This window comes from Tachysurus vachellii, chromosome 10, assembly GCF_030014155.1.
Source record: "Tachysurus vachellii isolate PV-2020 chromosome 10, HZAU_Pvac_v1, whole genome shotgun sequence".
Classification (NCBI taxonomy): Eukaryota; Metazoa; Chordata; class Actinopteri; order Siluriformes; family Bagridae; genus Tachysurus; species Tachysurus vachellii.
In genome coordinates, this window is record NC_083469.1 from 1,385,001 (window position 1) to 1,407,533 (window position 22,533).

General features: G+C 37.6%; 2 protein-coding genes across 6 annotated transcripts in view; one reads left to right on the forward strand and one right to left on the reverse strand.

Annotated features, from left to right (window-relative positions):
* Nucleotides 1-4,152, forward strand: part of ikzf5 (IKAROS family zinc finger 5) — an 11,035-nt gene extending 6,883 nt beyond the window's left edge. For 2 of the 3 annotated variants that reach the window (XM_060878921.1, XM_060878922.1), the window contains exon 4: nt 1-4,152. This exon is cut by the window's left edge and continues 2,013 nt beyond it. The gene's annotated coding sequence lies outside the window, so the exon portion shown is untranslated. The other variant, XR_009649079.1, reaches the window with a different exon arrangement.
* A 2,388-nt stretch (nt 4,153-6,540) lies between these two features.
* LOC132852384 (deleted in malignant brain tumors 1 protein-like) lies at nt 6,541-19,581 on the reverse strand. 3 transcript variants are annotated; one of them, XM_060879559.1, is made up of 23 exons: nt 19,442-19,547; nt 18,787-18,885; nt 18,343-18,378; nt 18,152-18,184; nt 17,904-18,002; nt 17,751-17,786; nt 16,874-16,972; nt 16,553-16,588; nt 15,007-15,105; nt 14,686-14,721; nt 14,495-14,527; nt 14,247-14,345; nt 14,093-14,128; nt 12,869-13,019; nt 12,565-12,749; nt 12,277-12,375; nt 12,138-12,173; nt 11,897-12,035; nt 11,577-11,788; nt 10,238-10,413; nt 8,759-9,150; nt 6,777-7,021; nt 6,541-6,686 (listed from the first exon to the last, which is right to left on the reverse strand). In XM_060879559.1, exons 1-23 carry the CDS (start codon nt 19,509-19,511, stop codon nt 6,646-6,648), a joined length of 2,487 nt encoding a protein of 828 aa, XP_060735542.1. In that variant the 5' UTR covers nt 19,512-19,547; the 3' UTR covers nt 6,541-6,645. The 3 variants fall into 3 exon arrangements, with proteins under 3 accessions (XP_060735542.1, XP_060735543.1, XP_060735544.1); XM_060879560.1 differs by lacking the exons at nt 17,751-17,786; nt 17,904-18,002; nt 18,152-18,184; XM_060879561.1 differs by lacking the exons at nt 17,751-17,786; nt 17,904-18,002; nt 18,152-18,184; nt 18,343-18,378; nt 18,787-18,885 and having other exon boundaries at nt 19,442-19,581.
* Between the last annotated feature and the right edge of the window lie 2,952 nt (nt 19,582-22,533).

Here is a 22,533-nt window from a genome sequence, read left to right on the forward strand (position 1 = left end):
ATAAATAATAGATATGAAATGTATGGAAAACTAAACAGAGTAATATTCAAATGGTCAAATGCATACAAGTTTTTAATGTCTAAAGTTTATGGCTTTCCTTTTGCACCAGAGTTACACAGCTTCACACTGTACGTTGCATTCTAACCAGGAAGAGCCTCAGTGGCTGTTCACCATCACCTCCGTCATACAGTTCTGGTGTCTCACTAAATAGCCTGTTGGTTAAATATCATGCAGTTCTGGACTGTAGGGTCAATAATGAGTTGTGTTTTGCAGTCATTAGCCCTATTCGGACGGGATTAGTTTTATGCGGGGACGTGGAGTAATGCAATTTTACCTCAGGACGTCTGTAATATTAATTGGCCAATTCGCACGGGACAAGACATCTCAGTAAAACTAGCAGAAGTGGGAGGGGTAACTCGCTTTACGAACCACAGTAACCTCCTTGTCGTCATGTGCGTATGACGTTGCTTCCTGTTATTACGTGCGCAAACAGACAACATGGCGCCTCCATGCTTGCAAAACGCGCCAAAAACTACTTTTAAACAGGAAATGACAGAATTTTACCGTACATATTTACAGCGGCTCTATTCGGACGGGATTAGTATTACCTGAGGTCATTTTTCCGGACCTTTTTACAGAAGGTAAAAGTCGCCGTAATCTTTACTGACATTGTCCGTAATGATTACCGAGATGGCACATTCGGACGGGACTAAAATCACAGAGAAGCTCTGATAATTACTTTACCCCTAATACTAATCCCGTCCGAATAGGGCTATTGAGCCAGTTGCTTTTTCCTATCAAACCGAGACCTCCAATAGCTTTCTCTATGCTAAGGTCTGATCTGTCTCAGGGATCGCAAAATCGTTAGCGTGACGTCCGGGGGCTGTTGTGTGTTCCAGCCGGGATACTAAAATGTATCTCCACCCTGCCTGTGGGTCTCTCTCATAGAGACAGTGTTTACGCTACATTCATTTTGCCACGATCGGCAGAACAAACATCACCGGAGCTGCAGGTTCTCAGTAATTTACAGCAGAGAAGACAAGGGTGTTGCACGGCGTACACTAAGAGCAGCGACACGTCTTTCAAATCGAGAGTATGGACAGCCGCGGTGCCACTCGTCGGTTCAGAACACTGTTCCAAATCCTGCAGCGCCTCTTACATCACTCTCACTCACTCTCACTCGTCATCTACTGCTTATCCGAAATACCTCGGGTCACGGGGAGCCTGTGCCTATCTCAGGCGTCATCGGGCATCAAGGCAGGATACACCCTGGACGGAGTGCCAACCCATCACAGGGCACACACACACACACACTCTCATTCACTCACGCAGTCACACACTACGGACAATTTTCCAGAGATGCCAATCAACCTCCACAGCAAACTCCACACACACAAGGCGGAGGCGGGAATCGAACCCCCAACCCTGGAGGTGTGAGGCGAACGTGCTAGCCACTAAGCCACCGTGCCCCCCCCTTACATCACCTCCTATGAAATTACACTATATTTGTATTAAATTGTTGTTAACGAACATAATACTTACGTAATAACATGCGTGCGCTAAAGTAACGTAAAATAACGCAACACTTTCCCTTTAGGTTTAAAACTTTAAACTCGTTGACGCCACTTTCTTCATTCGCAATGGAGATAATAATGAGATCATTTTTGTTACATCATTTTGATGTTTTGTCTCCTTTACAATATTTTTTATTAAAAATAATGTTGTTTGTGTGCCTGCCGAAGGGCTACCAGGGAGTGTGAAATTTTGCGAGCCCTGCGTCTCATTGTGGAAGCCCTTTACAACGGTGGAGCCCCAGTTATTGCACACCACCACCTCCAACACACAATTGTGTGGTGTCTCAGAAAGCAGTGTGTTCGCGGTCGCTGGTGAAATCCAAGATGATGATTCTGAGAATGGCTAATTTAATCATGTAGGTCATTCTCCATCTCCATCTCGTACTGCTTGACCTCCAACAGTTAAAGTCTTTCATTGGCTTGAAAATCCACTATCCCTTCCTTTGTCTGTTTTTTCCTGAACCACAAGGTTTCCACCAGCCTCTTCTAGCCTGTACTCTTACTAGTCTCACATGCTGCCATGGAGGGTCCATCAGAGAACTTCTGCAGGAGGTAAAAACTGTGTTGTTTTGGATGTCTGATGGAATGAAACACAGGACGATGCCGGTCTTGAGTTCTGGTGTCTCACAGACTGTGGCCAGTTGATCAGGTAGTCCATGATCCAGGTTACTGTAGGGACACTGAGCTTGTTCCCCAGTCAGAGAGGCAGAAATTAAAGAACATGATGTTGACAATTGGTCTCTAGAACATGGAGATCAGATCATCCTCCACATCCAGGTGTTCCAAACCGTACGAGTTCCTGATGGTCCAGGAACAAAATCCTGGAAGCAAAAATGTCTCTGATCGGCTACATCCTAAAGGGACACTGTGGACATTTAAAGTTTAAGCCGACTTAAATCAGTGGTTTTAAATCGTTTTTTTATTTGTGACTGTCTGCTTTAGGGTTTAACCTTAAGCCTGCTTTTAATTCGTGTTAGATTTAGCTAAATGGTACCTGGAATAATCTCATATACTTTTTTAATTTTACACAATTTTTGTGTGAGTTCCTGCTAATTCTGTAGATTTAGAAGCGATTATAATAAGTCTTAATATCCCAGATAAATTAGTTAGATCACTCAAATTAACACTTAATAGCTATTTCTATTTATTTATTTTCCTAAACAAACAACATACTTCGGAGGCACTCAACATTTTTTAGCGTTACTGGTGTTTGTGTGAAACTTTTCATCATGGCTACAAGCTGCGATCTAGTTCGCTAAGATACACTCGCAATAATAAAACACTTTGGGTGTTGGAGATTCTAGTTAAATGACATGATGGTGTTAAGCTTTGTATCATAACTGTATGCTAACTAGTATTGGTGGTTGCCATAGGAACAACCTTCTCACTCTGCCACTTTTACACGTGAATCTGAGGTGTAATTAGTTGCAAGTCAAAAGCGATTATTTATAGCCAGTCTGTATAGTAATCTCAGAAGCTAAGCTCCGCCCCAGAGTTGATGTCATAGTCAGCCAGCCAATCAGGATATAGAGTTCAGACTCTATGCCACGACTCAACCTCAAGGTTTTACTTGACATCCAGACCACGATCACCTTCCGCTTTAACGTCGTCTAACTCTGGTAGCAATAACATCGGCCCGCTGTGGCGTCACAGAGTACTGATGTCTCCCAGGATTAAAGGAAGAACTTCACCAACCAACACATCAGAAGCAGAAACACTACACACACCACAAATGAGTTTTTTCCCCTGAGAGCTGCAGGAGGCGGAGCCAGTGACGGGTGAAACAGGTTCTATTTAAAAAGCAGTACAACGGCACGTGGCACGGACACATTTACCACTTGTCCTGTAAGTGGTTTTATGCACGTTCTGTAACAAGCTTCAGCAGATATCTCCTGGCCTGGTGCTACCTAGGTAACCATAGCAACAGGCAGAGAATTTCGGACGCGCCCAAGGTGGAAAACTATAATGTCGTAGACAAACCAAAAAGAAACCTGCTAGCTAACGGTGAAGTTAGCATTAGCTCAACTCATTGCTAACACATGCACAGTCATTGTCAAGGCAGTTGGACTTTTCCTTTCCCTTTTTGTTTCTTCACTGGCCCTCTCTCTTCTTTCAGTATCTGCCTCTCGTTTTTTCTTCTTTAATCTTTGTATACGTTCGTGTTCGGCTCTGTCACAATTATTAAAGGTGAGGAGCGAAACACTGTGTGGTTTTGTTACAGGAAAATAATCAACGATGCTGCGGTGTGATGAAGTGGTGATCACACACACACACGCACACACACACAGTGTTGTTCCACTCATGTCTCAGCAAGTTGCCAAGAGTTTTTTTTTTTATTAATGACAGAATATAATCCTTTTTCGGTACATTTATCGTCGAGGTACATCTGCGAAACGTGTTGCATTCTGATTGTTCCGTCATGTTACGGATGTGACAGATCTGTCTCTGCTTTATCTTGATGTTAAACCATGTTTGTGGTGCTTTAAATAACACGTCACACTTCATGTATTAAATCTGCTCTTCTGGTGAAATTGGTGTTAAATGTTAATAAATTATAATGGCGTCCTGTGTTTCCGCAGTTATTGTTGACTTTAACAGGATTTTTCTTCACCACACGCTTCATGAGAAGGATAAAGTTAGTACAGTGATCCAGGGAAACGATCCCTCTCTGTGAGCCTCTTGTGAGTTCTCCGTCTTGGTCACAGCTTCTTCAGCACGTTAACTTATACTAATTCTATTAAAACAACATGGCCACCGTCAGCCAATCAGCTTTTAGCAGGCCTTTGACAGGGTTACCATCAAGCTACTATCAGAAACAGGCCGTATATTTGTCTAGAAGAGCTGGACACAGGGGACATTATCTGCAAAAGGTGCTTGGACCCCGCAAATCGCTGCTTGCAGCTAATTTTATTATTATTATTTATTATTATTATTATTATCATTCATTCATTCATTCATTCATCTTCTACCGCTTATCCGAACTACCTCAGGTCACGGGGAGCCTGTGCCTATCTCAGGCGTCATCGGGCATCAAGGCAGGATACACCCTGGACGGAGTGCCAACCCATCGCAGGGCACACACACACACTCTCATTCACTCACACAATCACACACTAGGGACAATTTTCCAGAGATGCCAATCAACCTACCATGCATGTCTTTGGACCGGGGGAGGAAACCGGAGTACCCAGAGGAAATCCCCGAGGCACGGGGAGAACATGCAAACTCCACACACACAAGGTGGAGGCGGGAATCGAACCCCGACCCTGGAGGTGTGAGGCGAACGTGCTAACCACTAAGCCACCGTGCCCCCCTTATTATTATTATTATTATTATTATTATTAATAGATGCAATGTTTATTATTTGCTTTAGTACTGAACATTTTAATTCCTTCACTTTTTACTGAAAGAGACGTGCAAGTGCTGGAGTAGTTATTAGCATCAAGTTTTTAACTTATTAGACGCGAGTTGTGTTATAAAGCAGAAAGTTTGTCGATCTGCCTCCGACTCTTTAGACAGACTGTGCTGTATCAGTTCTCTCCACATTTGTTAGATATTTTTACATTTGTGTGCAGAACATAACTTTTTTTTGATTATTTCTGATTATGTGAAATGATTTATTATTTTCTATAGTAACAGCTCATTTATAATAACATGGTACATAATGTACACCTAGAAATACACCAGTATATTAAACTGTTTTTAAACCAAGATAATAAATCGTATCTGATGTAATAATGTAAAGCTTTCTGTAAGGAGATGAACACAAGTGTTTATGTATGTAAGGGGCAGACTATCAGTACCCTGGACTGCCAGCAGAGGGAGACAGAGAGCCGGCACAAAGTAATTAGAGGTAAACAGCGCCACCTGGGACTGCACTATTTAAAGGTGCTCACAGGCAACTCTGATGCTCAGTCTTGTGTTCTTCTTGTAAAGAGAAGTACTGAGACTAAAGCCCTATTTGGACGGGATTAGTTTTACGTGGGGATGTGGAGTAATGCAATTTTACCTCAGGACATCTGTAATATTAATTGGCCAATTTGCACGGGACAAGACATCTCAGTAAAACTAGCAGAAGTGGGAGGGGTAACTCGCTTTACGCACCACAGTAACCTCCTTGTCGTCATGAGGTCATTTTTCCGGACCTTTTTACAGAAGGTAAAAGTCGCCGTAATCTTTACTGACATTGTCCGTAATGATTACCGAGATGACACATTCGGACGGGACTAAAATCACAGAGAAGCTCTGGTAATAATTAATTTACCCCCACGTCCCCACATAAAACTAATCCCGTCCGAATAGGGTTTAAGACGGAAATTTGCTGAACACTTCTTGGACTTCTTGGAGCTTAAATACAGCTCATTAATGCTGATCAAGCACTACTGTGAAAGAATTAACAAATGATTCATCTCATTAACATAACTGGTATAATGTTAATGGTGAAACTGTATGTTGTCTGAGTAAAATATAATATGCTGTATTCTAGTCTGTTTTATTAGAATGTATCATTACAAAGACAATAATTAAGAAGGAATCAGTTAAAGTACACTAGCGTACGAATCGCTGAAACGACTCACATGCTGTAAATACACAGCAAAACCAGCCAAAAAGTCTCCTAACTGAATCTAAACTAATAGATTTTACTTCGAGTTGTAGCTCGCGTGTGTCATGTTTAATATTTAATGTTTAAAGTTAATCTTCTCTGAACTCTGAGGGACTTTAATAATCCAACTCCACTGACTCCCGACTCCACAATCCAATAAACCATTAGTTAATATACAATAATAAATAAATAAACATTATTTCATTATATTATTATGTATTATTATATAATAAATTCTCTTTTGAGATAACCTTACACAGATAAAAACATCTCACACTGTGTCTCGAGCTCTGCTTCATCACACCATTCTGTTGTTGAGTAACTGCCCCACAAACTGCACCACAAACTGCACCACAAACTACATTGACTTTGAAGAATGCTTTAATCGAGGAAGGTTAGTAAAGTGATTCATTGTTAACTACAATTAAGTCATTAATTAGACCAGGCAATAAATCAGTTACTGTGAGTTCATGCCACATCCTCTTTTTTGGCTGCAACCTCCTCTGGACCTGTAAATATATATAAAAATATTTTTTTATAATACATAATAAGCCCGTTTTTGTGTTTATCACAATTTCCGATATATATTGACCTCTGACCTTTCAGTGTGATTGGCCCAAGGGTGAGAACCTCAGTGAGGTGATCAGAGCTCGAGCTTCGTTTCCTGCGATTACGACATCCTTGGCGACAACGTGAGTTGTAGTCGTTGTCGGCGCAGATAATGACATCACACCTGAGGAACACCAGGTTGTGTGTGCGCAGGAACTTGAATGCACGGAAGCTGAACTGAGCAAAGTAACGATCTCCATTTCTGTATATGTATACCGTGCTCTCTCTACTACACCTGAAATGAAAAGGACAATAGTAAAAAATTTATATATAATAAATAAATATAGAGAGTCGCATGTTGCATGATCTACTATAAGTCGTATACATAGTGTTCCACTAAGTGGACCAGAGATAAGCGTTGGTCTGAATGAATCCATGGAAATTGTGACAAGAGCTGATATATTCAGCCAGTGGAAGTGTAGGAGAAACTACTTGAAGGGGTACACAGGAGTACACCCTCTGATTACAGGGGTACAGTTTCTGATTACAGGAGTACACCCTCTGATTACAGGGGTACAGTTTCTGATTACATGGGTAAACCTTCTGATTACAGGGATACAGTTTCTGATTACAGGGGTACGGTTTCTGATTACAAGGGTACAGTTTCTAATTACAGGGGTACAGTTTCTGATTACAAGGGTACACCTTCTGATTACAGGGGTACAGTTTCTGATAACAGGGGTACAGTTTCTAATTACAGGAGTACACCCTCTGATTACAAGGGTACAGTTTCTAATTACAGGGGTACAGTTTCTGATTACAAGGGTACACCTTCTGATTACAGGGGTACAGTTTCTGATAACAGGGGTACAGTTTCTAATTACAGGAGTACACCCTCTGATTACAGGGGTACAGTTTCTGATTACAGGGGTACAGTTTCTAATTACAGGGGTACACCTTCTGATTACAGGGGTACACCTTCTGATTACAGGGGTACAGTTTCTAATTACAGGTGTACAGTTTCTGATTACAAGGGTACACCTTCTGATTACAGGGATACAGTTTCTGATTACAGGGGTACAGTTTCTAATTACAGGGGTACACCCTCTGATTACAGGGGTACAGTTTCTAATTACAGGGGTACACCCTCTGATTACAGGGGTACAGTTTCTAATTACAGGGGTACACCCTCTGATTACAGGGGTACAGTTTCTGATTACAGGGGTACAGTTTCTGATTACAGGGGTAAACCTTCTGATTACAGGGGTACAGTTTCTGATTACAGGAGTACAGTTTCTGATTGAGGTTTACTCAGAAAAGAAAGTCAAACCTGGTTTAAGAAAAATTGCTAGTGGGCTAAAAGTCAATGGTGGGGTTTAACTTGTCTGTTTCACTTATGGAACAATTTGTAGTCTACTTGGACTCAGACTCTAGATTCATTGTCTTGTGGAATATTCATAAAACCTGAAAGATCCAACATGTGGTCCAGTGTATGCATGGAAACGATTGAATCACAAATTACAGGAATTACAGACTCTGGTACCCTGGTAGACTTGGGTCCTATCGGTAGACTTTAGCTCAACCTTCAATATGATCCTCAATACAATCATTACCAATTTTTAAAAAAAAAATTTTCATGTTTGTTGAGTTGTAGGATCACTAATTTCCTAACAAGTTCATGTATAATACTAACAAGTTGGTTGATAATGTGGTCCACCTGACAACTTGACTGCCTGTGGATCCTAGTCTTGGGGTCTTTCTTGACTTTATTGCAACATTCATTATAATCATTCCTGACTCATTATGTCTATCCCATTCCTGACTGGTGGTGGGTAATAGTTGGGGAAAATTGTAATTCCCATCTTGAAACCTGGCTATCGGTTATGCATTCTCACACTATTGTTTGTGTTCCCTCAGAATCAGGTCCACTTGGGTAGCTATCAGTTTACATGAAGAAAAAAGTATTGTAAGCATGTGTTTACTATCACCTTTGTTTGAGCTTGTTATATTTGTACATGAGTGTGTGTTGTACCCATTGCGTATAAGGTCATATGTGCGGCTGGTGAAATTGTGGTTGGGTGAGGCCACACAGGTGTCCATGAACAGGTGGAGGCTTGGTTCTGCTCGCTTTAGCTGCACCTGGACATACAGTTGCTGATTGAGGTTCACTTTGTAGGGAGATTCTGTGATGGGGTAGGAAAAGCTGCTGGAAGGGAAAAAGGCCATGGTGGTGTTGAACCGACCCGTTCCACTGATGGTTGCATTTGGAGATTCTTTGGCTTCATAAATTGTCCCGACTGAAGAATCACGCTCCATCACACAGCTCACAAACATCAGGAAGTTTGTATCACGTCGTGTGATCTCACCAGATGTTGACTGAGCTGCTCGAACATTGTTGGTGTAAATAATACGGCCATTCTCTGTCTGGGGGAAAATTTGCATAAAAGAATGTGCATATAAAAATGAGCACAAGTTGCTAATACTTGACAGACAACACATTTATCCTCAAGACCTATAATGTGTTTTTTATTTCCTTTATTTGGTTTTCAATTCCCACCCATTAGCCAGTCCAAGTTCTTTTCTAATGTATCTAACAGCAGGTACAATTAAAACCTGGAAGCTTCTGCACTGGATTCTTGCAAGATCCCCAACAACTTTACTTACTTTACCCAACATATTTAAAAATCTGTAAAATCTGCCAGTCCTTCACTCCTGCCCTACAATTCTGGATTCTCCTCCACGTTATTTCACACATTCGTTATTGTTTCCACACACAAATTGCAAGATCTTCTGACAAGACCTACTCCAATCAATTCATTTATCATCAGTGACTGAAAGCATCTAGTTATGTAACATTAACAAGATACCAAGAGTAGTAGAAACCCCACTCTAGAGACCTGTCAGACAGTCTGTCTTTAACAACTACTACATCAGCAACTACTGATCAAAATCACTTCTCTCTAAAGAGTCAATGAGGTATCTGTCTATCTGACACAATATAACCTCCAAAACCATATGCAGTTTGGGCTCAAAGTAACACACAGTACTGAAAAGCTTTGTGTTTAAACCAGCTAATGCATCAGTTATGACCAGTCAGCACTTCTCATGCCTTTCAACACATTTTGCAGAGAATGGACCATGATGGACCCACCAACTCTAAGGGTACTAAAAAGGCATGCATCAAGGTTCTTCTCTGTCTGGGCATCCAGGTGGTGGAACAAACTTACCTGGCTGTCTAAAGTGCTGCATCACAGTCTGTCTTTAAACGAATAACTTATATATGAATATTTATGAATAATAAATTCTTGTCTTGTGTTCTATCATACCATCTGCTAATGGTAGACAATTTTTCTAAAAACCTGACCATACACACAACAGTAGTGCATTGTTGGTAATTCAGTATGTGAAATGTTCATTATGAATTGCGGGACATTAACCTGGTACAGTGCATGGTGGGATTTCATGGTGGATCACTGGATGGTATGAGATACTGTACGAAGTGCAACGTTACCTTTCTCCTGGTGCTGCAGCTATTGAGCGGGAAGTTGAAGGTGACATAGTTGTAGTCAGTTGAAGGTCTGCAGCGATGGTCATCCAGGTAAAGGTCATGCCAGCTGAAGCCCAGCGAGTCCAAATACGATTTACGGATGGCGATGTTCATCCAGTCAGAGGAGCAATCCACTCTGCCTGTGTAATAATAATAATAATAATAATAATAATAAGGTCACAGCACAACATCATGGCTATAATTAATTCGTGCCCATCAAACGTCCGGCAGCCATCAGCACTCCCATGCTCTCAATCACTGGACTTCTGATCACCTGAATTTTGGACACATTACCAAGTACAGAATTGTCTTTATGGCTCAGTTCTATTTAAGACTATCACCAACTCCAATAGGACAGCCAAGATCAAGCCTTGCTTTAAGGAGTTGAGGCCAAGTTTAAGATCGATTCCAATGGAAAGTGAGTCAAGATCAAGACCAAAATCCATTTAAAGGTTGTGGCATCATTGGTATTTGTACTCATGATCTCCAGATGAATGGATGAATGCTAATCTGGTGAGCTCCTCAGGATACTCATAATGCTGTTTTCTAGAAGAATTAACTAGGTCTCATAAAAACAAAAAATCCAAGTAACTACAGAAAACATAATGAGACCAGACTCATTACTACAAATGCATGTCATGTCTTGGCTCCAGATCACATGTTTTGTTACTATGGCATCCCTGAGGAAAGAGTGGGCAACCGGTTCATATCCCAACTTGGTGTCTCTGTAAGCTACCCTTCTGCCTAAGACCTTCTAACTAATGGCCCAGTGGGAGCAGGTGAATCAAGGGATTGGGCATTACCTAAGTACTTTCTGGGTGCACAATCAAAAGTGTGGGTGTTGATCCACGACGTACTTGACCCCTATTGTGTTGGTATTTAGTGTGAGACATGCATGCAACCATAATCATCTAGGCTCACATTCTAAGAGGAAGGCCTAGGAGAAAAATCACTCTTTAGGTAGAATAGGAGGGTTCTGTCATCCAGAATTAGTGTCCAACTCATGTCCTAGACCTCAGAATGGCCATTAGTGTCATTGATTTTTTGTTTGTTGTTTTTTCTTTTTTTTCTTGCCTTTGTTTATGCTGTCTGCTTACCTGAGGTTTTATATCTGACCCTGTGCTCTGGGCTCAAGCTCCAAAGTTGGGATATGTGATAAAAAAATGCTCCTTCTTCAATTCATCTTTATCTTGTTTATCTCGAATATTAAAACCACTGAGTGCCTGCACTTGTGTCCTTTCCTGACACTATGACTGTTGGCTCGACTAACAATAACATGGTAGTTTTGGAGCAGACTGCTTACCTGTATTTTGGTTGAGGGAAGAGCTGAAGTAGGCTTTAAAGCCACGCCCGACCCCAGAGTAGTCACTCCTGAACAGTATGGTCATGTAGGATGAGGATGACTGGAAGTCCAGATGGTTTGTGTAATTGTGACAGAGCTTTCCTAACAAGCGTGATGCAGTGGATGGACCATCATACACATTTACATAGTCACAGTTGCAGCAGCGCTCCAGACTACACACACACACACACACACACACAGATAAAGTTGCATAGATAAATAAAGAGATTGATTGGAATTTCAAATAAATAGCGAAATGAAAATTTGGGAAATAGACTGACTCAAAGTCCTGGAAAGAGAGAAAGATGGTCTGTCCTGCCGGAGCCGAGAGCTGCCACTCACAGTATGCGTTGTCATGGTAATAACCAGGGTAATATGGGCTGGAAATGAAGCCGGATCCATAATGACTCCCCCCACAGGCTGCAGAGTGGAATTAGATACTTATTTAGCCAGTCAGTTAATTAGTAACTTTGAATTGCAAAACAGTCCACATTCAGACCCAAGATAAGGTTCAGACCTCACCTGGTACAGGAGGTGACGTTGTGTAGGAACAGTAATCTGAAAAATAAAATAAATACAATAAACATAGTTCACACCCCAAAGTCTAGCATGCTTACTTAGACAGACAGACAGATTGAGAGACAGACAGACTTTTAGTTACCATAATAATCATGACAGCATCTTCCGTATCGTTCACAGGAACTCTCACAGGAGCATCTGCTGTTGCTGGTGCCACATCGGTCTTTGCACATTGGAACATCTGTACACACACAGTCAGATACTAGAGTCATATCCATATGCATATGACTCCAAATATGGACATGTGGGCGTGTCATCGCAGCATTTAGCGATGCAACAAGCAGGTTAATGTGTGTGGATTGGATAGATTAGCTCTGCTCACACAAACACAACCAGAACCTAAATTAAAATAATATAAACAAATACGAACATTTGAAAGACCATTCAGCCCGAAAACCCCGTCCTGTCACGCTGCCGTCAGTGGAGAAGACGACCGTCATGTATCTAGAGCTGGAGTTGAAGAAACCGATCTGATTTCCCGTGAGAGAACCCAAAGGTGAATGCTGAGCAGTCGGACCATTATACACACGGATGAAGTCACAGCATGACTCCAAACTGAAGAACAGCAGAAACAAGAAGAAAAGAGGAAAGATCAGATCAGCATGATGTAATGAAGTTAACATTACAGACTAACACACATTCCTTTAGTTAAGAACAGGAATGTGATTTCTTACTTGACAAACGTGAAGTTTAACAGAACCATCTGCAGTTCTCCAGCCATCAGGGTCCATGTGCAGCGTGCGTTATTGGGATAAGTACCGGGGTAAAGGGGGCTGAAAAATTCACCTCGTGACTGAACCAGATTTTCACCACAAACAAATTCACCTGAAAAACATTATCTTAGTGATATCTTAGTGATATCTTAGTGATACACTTCTCAGTGTATCACAGGATCAATATTACTGTATAAACACAACAGCAGTTTGAATGATTCAGCATTTTGGTGATATGAGGAAGAAAAGTGAACCTCATCCTCATTTGGTGACACTGGACAGGAAATAATGTTAATGTAAATAATGTCAATATAAATAATGTTAATGTAAATAATGTTAATGTAAATGTAAATAATGTTAATGTAAATAATGTTAATGTAAATAATGTTAATGTAAATGTGAATAATGTCAATGTAAATAATGTTAATGTAAATAATGTTAATGTAAATAATGTTAATGTAAATGTGAATAATGTCAATGTAAATAATGTCAGTGTAAATAATGTCAATATAAATAATGTTAATATAAATAATGTTAATGTAAACAATGTTAATGTAAACAATGTCAATATAAATAATGTTAATGTAAATAATGTTAATGTAAATAATGTTTATGTAAATGTGAATAATGTCAATGTAAATAATGTCAATGTAAATAATGTCAATGTAAACAATGTCAGTGTAAATAATGTTAATGTAAATAATGTAAATGTAAATAATGTCAATATAAATAATGTAAATGTAAATAATGTAAATGTAAATAATGTTAATGTAAATAATGTAAATGTAAATAATGTCAATGTAAATAATGTCAATATAAATAATGTTAATGTAAATAATGTTAATGTAAATAATGTTAATGTAAATAATGTTAATGTAAATAGTCAATGTAAATAATGTTAATGTAAATAATGTTAATGTAAATAATACCAGTGTAAATAATGTTAATGTAAATAATGTCAGTGTAAACAATGTTAATGTAAATAATGTCAATGTAACTAATGTCAATATGAATAATGTTAATGTAAATAATGTCAATGTAAATAATGTTAATGTAAATAATGTCAATGTAAATAATGTTAATGTAAATAATGTCAATGTAATTGCTGTCCTTTCTACACCAGTTTGTATTCATGAGAAGAGACACAAGAGAAGAGTCATGGAGAAGTTTATAGATGAACTCTACCTATTGTTGGTGCTACAGTTGCGTCGGTACAATAATCTAGAAGAGAGAATTAAAAAGAAAGAGATAATCTTACATTAAACATGCAACATACTTTGTTTTCCTGTTTAAAAAAATTATAGTTAAAGTTATATAATATTAATAAGCATTTCCTCACAGTCATAATCGTCACAACAATTTCCTCCATAGCGACAGGAGCTGGTGCAGGAACAGATACCACCATCATAACCACAACGATTCCTGCAGGTAATATAGTCTAAAAATACAGAAATAAATAAGAAATGCAATTAAAAACTTGAGGAATGGCCATGGAATAAACTCAAATCACTTTATTATAATATTATTATAAATATGATGTTAAAATTCATCTCTTAACAGTATCAATGTTCTTTAATAAAGTTTCACCTGCATGCGGCGTCGTCGTCATCGTCCTTATGGCTGGAAAATAGAGCGAGAACATTTTTTAATGAACGCGTTAAGAAAATACAAACTGAAGAATTAAAAAAAGACAAAAACAATTCTGAGATAGAAATAAACAGAAAAGCCGAGAGTAGGACAGAGAGACACGGATTAAAGAGGAATGTTTCTTTTTCTACCTGTTGCTGGTGGTGTTGTTGTGCCGACACAGTAATCTATAGAGAAAATGTTTAAAAACAATAAATATGGCTTAAAAATCACATCATCACAGGTCTGTATTTCTGTAAACTGTCCTGAACTTCTTCCTCCTTTAATCTGATCAGTTATAAACAGTGTTGGGCAGTAACGCGTTACTGTAGCGCAGTTACTTCTGACAGTAACTAATACTGTAAAAACTGTTTTGCTCTCAGGATGTTAATCGTGACAGCAGTTACTTTATTAACACACACACTTTAGAGCTTACATTAAAAAGATTATTAGAATTTTCTTGATTTTCTCACTGTAATAATCATGACAGCAGTTTCCGTAGTAACGACAGGAGCTGGAGCAGGAACACGAGCCGAGATTGTAGCCGCAGTTATTCAGGCAGGAATAATCAGCTGGAACCGTGAAACAAACGATAAATAACACAAAATGTCGTAGTTGCTCGACATTCGATAAAGATTTCTCTGATAAAAATCGATCAAAATAAACCGTTTTGTCAATGTAAATAATGTTAATGTAAATAATGTCAATGTATATAATGTTAATGTAAATAATGTCAATGTAAATAATGTTACTGTAAATAATGTCAATGCAAATAATGTTAATGTAAATAATGTTAATGTAAATAATGTCAATGTAAATATGTTAATGTAAATAATGTTAATGTAAATAATGTCAATGTAAATAATATCAATGTAAATAATGTTAATGTAAATAATATCAATGTAAATAATGTTAATGTAAATAATGTCAATGTAAATAATGTTACTGTAAATAATATCAATGCAAATAATGTTAATGTAAATAATGTCAATGTAAATATGTTAATGTAAATAATGTTAATGTAAATAATGTTAATGTAAATAATGTCAATGTAAATCATGTTAATGTAAAAATGTTAATGTAAATAAAGTTAATATAAATAATGTCAATGTAAATAATGTCTATAAATAATGTTAATGTAAATAATGTTAATGTAAACAATGTTAACGTAAATAATGTCAATATAAATAATGTTAATGTAAATAATGTTAATGTAAACAATGTCAATGTAAATAATGTCAATATAAATAATGTTAATGTAAATAATGTTAATGTAAACAATGTCAATGTAAATAATGTCAATATAAATAATGTTAATGTAAATAATGTTAATGTAAATAATGTCAATGTAAATAATGTTAATGTAAATAATGTCAATGTAAATAATGTTACTGTAAATAATGTCAATGCAAATAATGTTAATGTAAATAATGTTAATGTAAATAATGTCAATGTAAATATGTTAATGTAAATAATGTTAATGTAAATAATGTCAATGTAAATAATATCAATGTAAATAATGTTAATGTAAATAATATCAATGTAAATAATGTTAATGTAAATAATGTCAATGTAAATAATGTTACTGTAAATAATGTCAATGTAAATATGTTAATGTAAATAATGTCAATGTAAATATGTTAATGTAAATAATGTTAATGTAAATAATGTTACTGTAAATAATGTCAATGTAAATCATGTTAATGTAAAAATGTTAATGTAAATAAAGTTAATATAAATAATGTCAATGTAAATAATGTCTATAAATAATGTTAATGTAAATAATGTTAATGTAAACAATGTTAACGTAAATAATGTCAATATAAATAATGTTAATGTAAATAATGTTAATGTAAACAATGTCAATGTAAATAATGTTAATGTAAATAATGTTAATGTAAACAATGTCAATGTAAATAATGTCAATATAAATAATGTTAATGTAAATAATGTTAAGGTAAATAATCTCAATGTAAATAATCTTAATGTGATTAATGTTTATGTAAATATTGTTTCTACCTGTTGCTGGTGGTGTTGTTGTGCCGACACAGTAATCTATAGAGAAAATGTTTAAAAACAATAAATATGGCTTAAAAATCACATCATCACAGGTCTGTATTTCTGTAAACTGTCCTGAACTTCTTCCTCCTTTAATCTGATCAGTTATAAACAGTGTTGGGCAGTAACGCGTTACTGTAGCGCAGTTACTTCTGACAGTAACTAATACTGTAAAAACTGTTTTGCTCTCAGGATGTTAATCGTGACAGCAGTTACTTTATTAACACACACACTTTAGAGCTTACATTAAAAAGATTATTAGAATTTTCTTGATTTTCTCACTGTAATAATCATGACAGCAGTTTCCGTAGTAACGACAGGAGCTGGAGCAGGAACACGAGCCGAGATTGTAGCCGCAGTTATTCAGGCAGGAATAATCAGCTGGAACCGTGAAACAAACGATAAATAACACAAAATGTCGTAGTTGCTCGACATTCAATAAAGATTTCTCTGATAAAAATCGATCAAAATAAACCGTTTTGTAAATACAAGGAAGTATTGGGACAATACAATAAAAAAGCAGGTGGATTGCTAATCCTTGTTATCTGTCCTGTGATCATGTTGTGTGTTTTGTCACCTGTTTGTAATTATCCCCTAATTGTGTTGCTGTATTTATACCTGCTGCCCTTCATGTCTGTCTTTGTCAAGTCACTGTTTACTGTGTTTACTGTTGTGTTTGGACTGCTGAGGTCTCGACCATGTTTTAAGTGTCAATGTAAATAAAATAATGTAATTAATGTCAATGTAAATAATGTCAATGTAAATAATGTCAGTGTAAATAATGTCAGTGTAAATAATGTTAATGTAAATAATATTAATATAAATAATGTTACTGTAAATAATGTTAATGTAAATAATGTCAATGTAAATAATGTCTATAAATAATGTTAATGTAAATAATGTTAATGTAAACAATGTCAATGTAAATAATGTCAATATAAATAATGACAATATAAACAAGGTCAATATAAATAATGTTAATGTAAACAATGTCAATATAAATAATGTTAATGTAAATAATATCAATATAAACAATGTCAATATAAATAATGTTCATGTAAATAATGTTAATGTAATTGATGTCCTTTCTACACCAGTTTGTATTCATGAGAAGAGACACAAGAGAAGAGTCATGGAGAAGTTTATAGATGAACTCTACCTGCTGTTGGTGTTACAGTTGCGTTGCTGCAATAATCTAGAAGAGAGAATTAAAAAGAAAGAGATAATCTTACATTAAACATGCAACATACTTTTTTTCCTGTTTAAAAAAATTATAGTTAAAGTTATATAATATTAATAAGCATTTCCTCACAGTCATAATCGTCACAACAGCTTCCTCCATAGCGACAGGAGCTGGTGCAGGAACAGATACCACCATCATAACCACAACGATTCCTGCATGTAATATAGTCTAAAAATACAGAAATAAATAAGAAATGCAATTAAAAACTTGAGGAATGGCCATGGAATAAACTCAAATCACTTTATTATAATATTATTATAAATATGATGTTAAAATTCATCTCTTAACAGTATCAATGTTCTTTAATAAAGTTTCACCTGCATGCGGCGTCGTCGTCATCGTCCTTATGGCTGGAAAATAGAGCGAGAACATTTTTTAATGAACGCGTTAAGAAAATACAAACTGAAGAATTAAAAAAAGACAAAAACAATTCTGAGATAGAAATAAACAGAAAAGCCGAGAGTAGGACAGAGAGACACGGATTAAAGAGGAATGTTTCTTTTTCTACCTGTTGCTGGTGGTGTTGTTGTGCCGACACAGTAATCTATAGAGAAAATGTTTAAAAACAATAAATATGGCTTAAAAATCACATCATCACAGGTCTGTATTTCTGTAAACTGTCCTGAACTTCTTCCTCCTTTAATCTGATCAGTTATAAAGTACATGTTTATTATCTGTCCATGTTTATTAATGTGCATTCAGTTGCATTCAAGAAAGAACAAATAAATACAAAAGAGAAGTAAAATCGAAGGAGAAAACAAATAACCGATAAATAAAAGACATTTAATCGAATAAAACCCATAACATCAAACACCCATTTAGTTTACATTACTGAACTGTTTTGCTCTCAGGGTGTTAATTGTGACAGCAGTTACTTTATTAACACACACACACTTTAGAGCTTACGTTAAAAAGATTATTATAATTATTAGAATTTTCTTGATTTTCTCACTGTAATAATCATGACAGCAGTTTCCATAGTAACGACAGGAGCTGGAGCAGGAACACGAGCCGAGATTGTAGCCGCAGTTATTCAGGCAGAAATAATCAGCTGGAACCGTGAAACAAACGATAAATAACACAAAATGTCGTAGTTGCTTGACATTCGATAAAAATTTCTCTGAAATGATCAATTCTGTCTTTATACTGAGAATAAACAACCACCCAAAAAAACCCACAATAAACAGTTTGTGCAGTTGATTCCTTTTCTACAGCAGCACATCCTGAAGTGTTTAACTCTTCTCACCACACAGCATTATTGTTTAATAAAGAACAATGTGACATACTTTCTATTTATTGTGAACATTATTCCATTCTCATGGAGGTCTAAAGAGCCTCGTTCCTTTTCTGTAGACTCGGGTGTCAGCCGTAAATATGTAAAGACTTGAACTTTATTAGTATTTTGCAAATTATTGACAAATTGCTGTGGTGTAAGAGGAATAAAACACGTGCAGACGTGCTGTAATAGGAAAGGAATCAGCTTCAGGGATGTAGCAGTGACGTAAACCTACAACACTGTGACGTAGAGAGCCTTATTCCACAATATTTCTACACACCAGAGTTAAAGTAGCTCAGATTCTTTTCCTCATTTGAACAGCGTTACTTACGTGTGGTGAATCCGGTGCTGAGCCCGACAAGAGCAGAGCAGAGCAAAAACATCACCGATCCAAACTCCATCTTATCTCATCTGCAGACTTTGTGTCTCTTCTTAGGTTTATATAGAGAAGAAAAAGAGAAGTAACGCACTTCCTTATGACACTTATCTCCTGGAATATGCTATAAAAGAGATTTAAGTGTGGGAATGGAGCAGGTGCCTGGGTTTAATATTACTTATTGATTTCACCTGACTGATTCCACACACTGTGTGTCGCAGGATTAAGCAACACACAATGGGCTTTTATCCAGTTTAACTGCTCTGAAGTAAATGCAGGACAAAAGAATGAGCCACATGTAAAGATAAAAGCTTCATTTGTTTTTTAGGATTTAATTATTATTATTATTACTCACTCACACTCATTCATTTTCTACCGCTTATCCGAACTACCTCGGGTCACGGGGAGCCTGTGCCTATCTCAGGCATCAACGGGCATCAAGGCAGGATACACCCTGGACGGAGTGCCAACCCATCACAGGGCACACACACACACTCTCATTCACTCACACAATCACACACTACAGACAATTTTCCAGAGATGCCAATCAACCTACCATGCATGTCTTTGGACCGGGGGAGGAAACCGGAGTACCCGGAGGAAACCCCCGAGGCACAAACAAGGTGGAGGCGGGAATCGAACCCCCAACCCTGGAGGTGTGAGGCGAACATGCTAACCACTAAGCCACCGTGCCCCCCTGATTATTATTATTATTATTATTATTATTATTATTATTATTATTATTATTACTACTACTGAATGTGCCACGTTTGATATAAATGTGTAGATTTTGTTCTCAAACAAACTTCTAAACAATGACACACTTTAGAGAGACAAACACAAAGAGAAACTGATAAATCAAACAGATATACAGTAGTGCTGAGTTTTAAACAATAAGAACTAAGAGCACTGAAAAGCAAGACCTTTACATTTATGGCATCCTTATCCTGAGAAACTTAGATTTTTAGCTCTTTTTTTTATACACCTGAGAAATTGATGGTTAATGGCCTTGTTCAGGGGCCCAGTGGTGGACCTGGGATTCGAGCTCACAACCTTCTGACTATTCTATCAACCCGTTAACCTCTGAGCTGTCACACAAATCTTAGACTCAGTGTAAGAACATGACCCGCTCTGGCTTGTTTAGAACATGACCCACTCTGGCTTGTTTAGAACATGACCCACTCTAGCTTGTTAGAACATGACCCACTCTGGCTTGTTTAGAACATGACCCGCTCTGGCTTGTTTAGAACATGACCCACTCTGGCTTGTTTAGAACATGACCCACTCTGGCTTGTTTAGAACATGACCCACTCTAGCGTGTTAGAACATGACCCACTCTGGCTTGTTTAGAACATGACCCGCTCTGGCTTGTTTAGAACATGACCCACTCTGGCTTGTTTAGAACATGACCCGCTCTGGCTTGTTTAGAACATGACCCACTCTGGCTTGTTTAGAACATGACCCACTCTGGCTTGTTTAGAACATGACCCACTCTGGCTTGTTAGAACATGACCCACTCTGGCTTGTTTAGAACCTGACCCACTCTGGCTTGTTTAGAACATGACCCACTCTGGCTTGCTTAGAACATGACCCACTCTGGCTTGTTAGAACATGACCTGCTCTGGCTTGTTTAGAACATGACCCACTCTGGCTTGTTTAGAACATAACCCACTCTGGCTTGTTTAGAACATGACCCACTCTGGCTTGCTTAGAACATGACCCACTCTGGCTTGTTAGAACATGACCTGCTCTGGCTTGTTTAGAACATGACCCACTCTGGCTTGTTTAGAACATAACCCACTCTTTCTTGTTTAGAACATAACCCACTCTTTCTTGTTTAGAACATGACCCACTCTGGCTTGTTTAGAACATGACCCACTCTGGCTTGTTTACTAGTGACCCATGCTTTAATGGATTTAAAATTCACCTGAATAAATTTGGTGCAAAACTAATGTAAGGATGTGGATATAAAAATTGCCCATTAGCATCAAGTGCAAACACTTTCCCTGAATCCAGAATAAAAGCATGTATTCGGACCGCAGCTGTAACTCTCATCCTCATGGTTTACTGCAATAAGGATGAACTGAAGAATTGTTGTAGTGGAATAAATACTTTAGTCTGTGATGCTCATCCACACATCTCGTCATTATCTGGAATTTCTTTACTGCCTTCTCCTTCTATTCCTCTTCTTCCTTCGTCTTTTCGACCACTTTTTTTGTCTTTATTTGATCTTTAATATTTCCACCTATTATCTGTAGTTTAGAAGTCATTTTGTTTGTCTGATTCATATGAACTTCCCCATATCGAATACTGAACAGATGCTAAAGTAATGTGGAGCGTCTACTGAACGCTGTGGTCGAGCCGTTAGCTCTGGGGTGTAATAATTAGTTAGTGGTGTAATAATTAACATTCATAAAGTCAAATATTTCCTTTGTGGGATCTGTGGCATGTTACTGTGCTGAATGTGTAACTGATTTGAACAGAACAGATCGAATCTTGGGTATAATTTAATAACTAATAAATAACCAGAGTTAATCTTGTGACACATTAACACATGTTATTGTCACTTAACACAGACACTAGAGAGAGAGAGAGAGAGAGAGAGAGAGAGAGAGAGAGAGAGAGAGAGAGAGATGGGTGGAGAGAGACGGAGAGAGAGAGAGAGAGAGAGAGAGAGAGAGAGAGAGAGAGAGAGATGGGTGGAGAGAGACGGAGAGAGAGAGAGAGAGAGAGCGAGAGAGAGAGAGAGAGAGAGAGAGAGAGAGAGAGAGAGAGAGAGAGAGAGAGAGAGTGGGAGAGAGAGAGAGAGAGACGGGGAAAAAGAGATGTACTTATTCAGATGTACTTATTCAGATGTACTTACTCAGATGTACTTATTCAGATGTACTTATTCAGATGTACTTATTCAGATGTACTTATTCAGATGTACTTACTCAGTGAATGTCATGTTTATCAGTGTTTTAGCTCAATCATGGGTTTGATGAACATGAGCCAAAAGTATTACTGACCACAAAATGTGCTGGAACAGAAATAAAGCTAAAAGACAG

Bases quoted from the DNA above. Each gene is read 5' to 3' on its own strand.
- LOC132852384 (XM_060879559.1), bottom strand. From the start codon at position 19,511: ATGGAGTTTGGATCGGTGATGTTTTTGCTCTGCTCTGCTCTTGTCGGG. The intron at 18,379-18,786 runs GTGAGAAAATCA...TTTTCTCTATAG, and splicing joins CTGCTGTCATGATTATTACA to ATTACTGTGTCGGCACAACA. The intron at 12,376-12,564 runs GTTCGTATTTGT...GTGTGTGTACAG, and splicing joins GGCTGAATGGTCTTTCAAAT to ATGTTCCAATGTGCAAAGAC.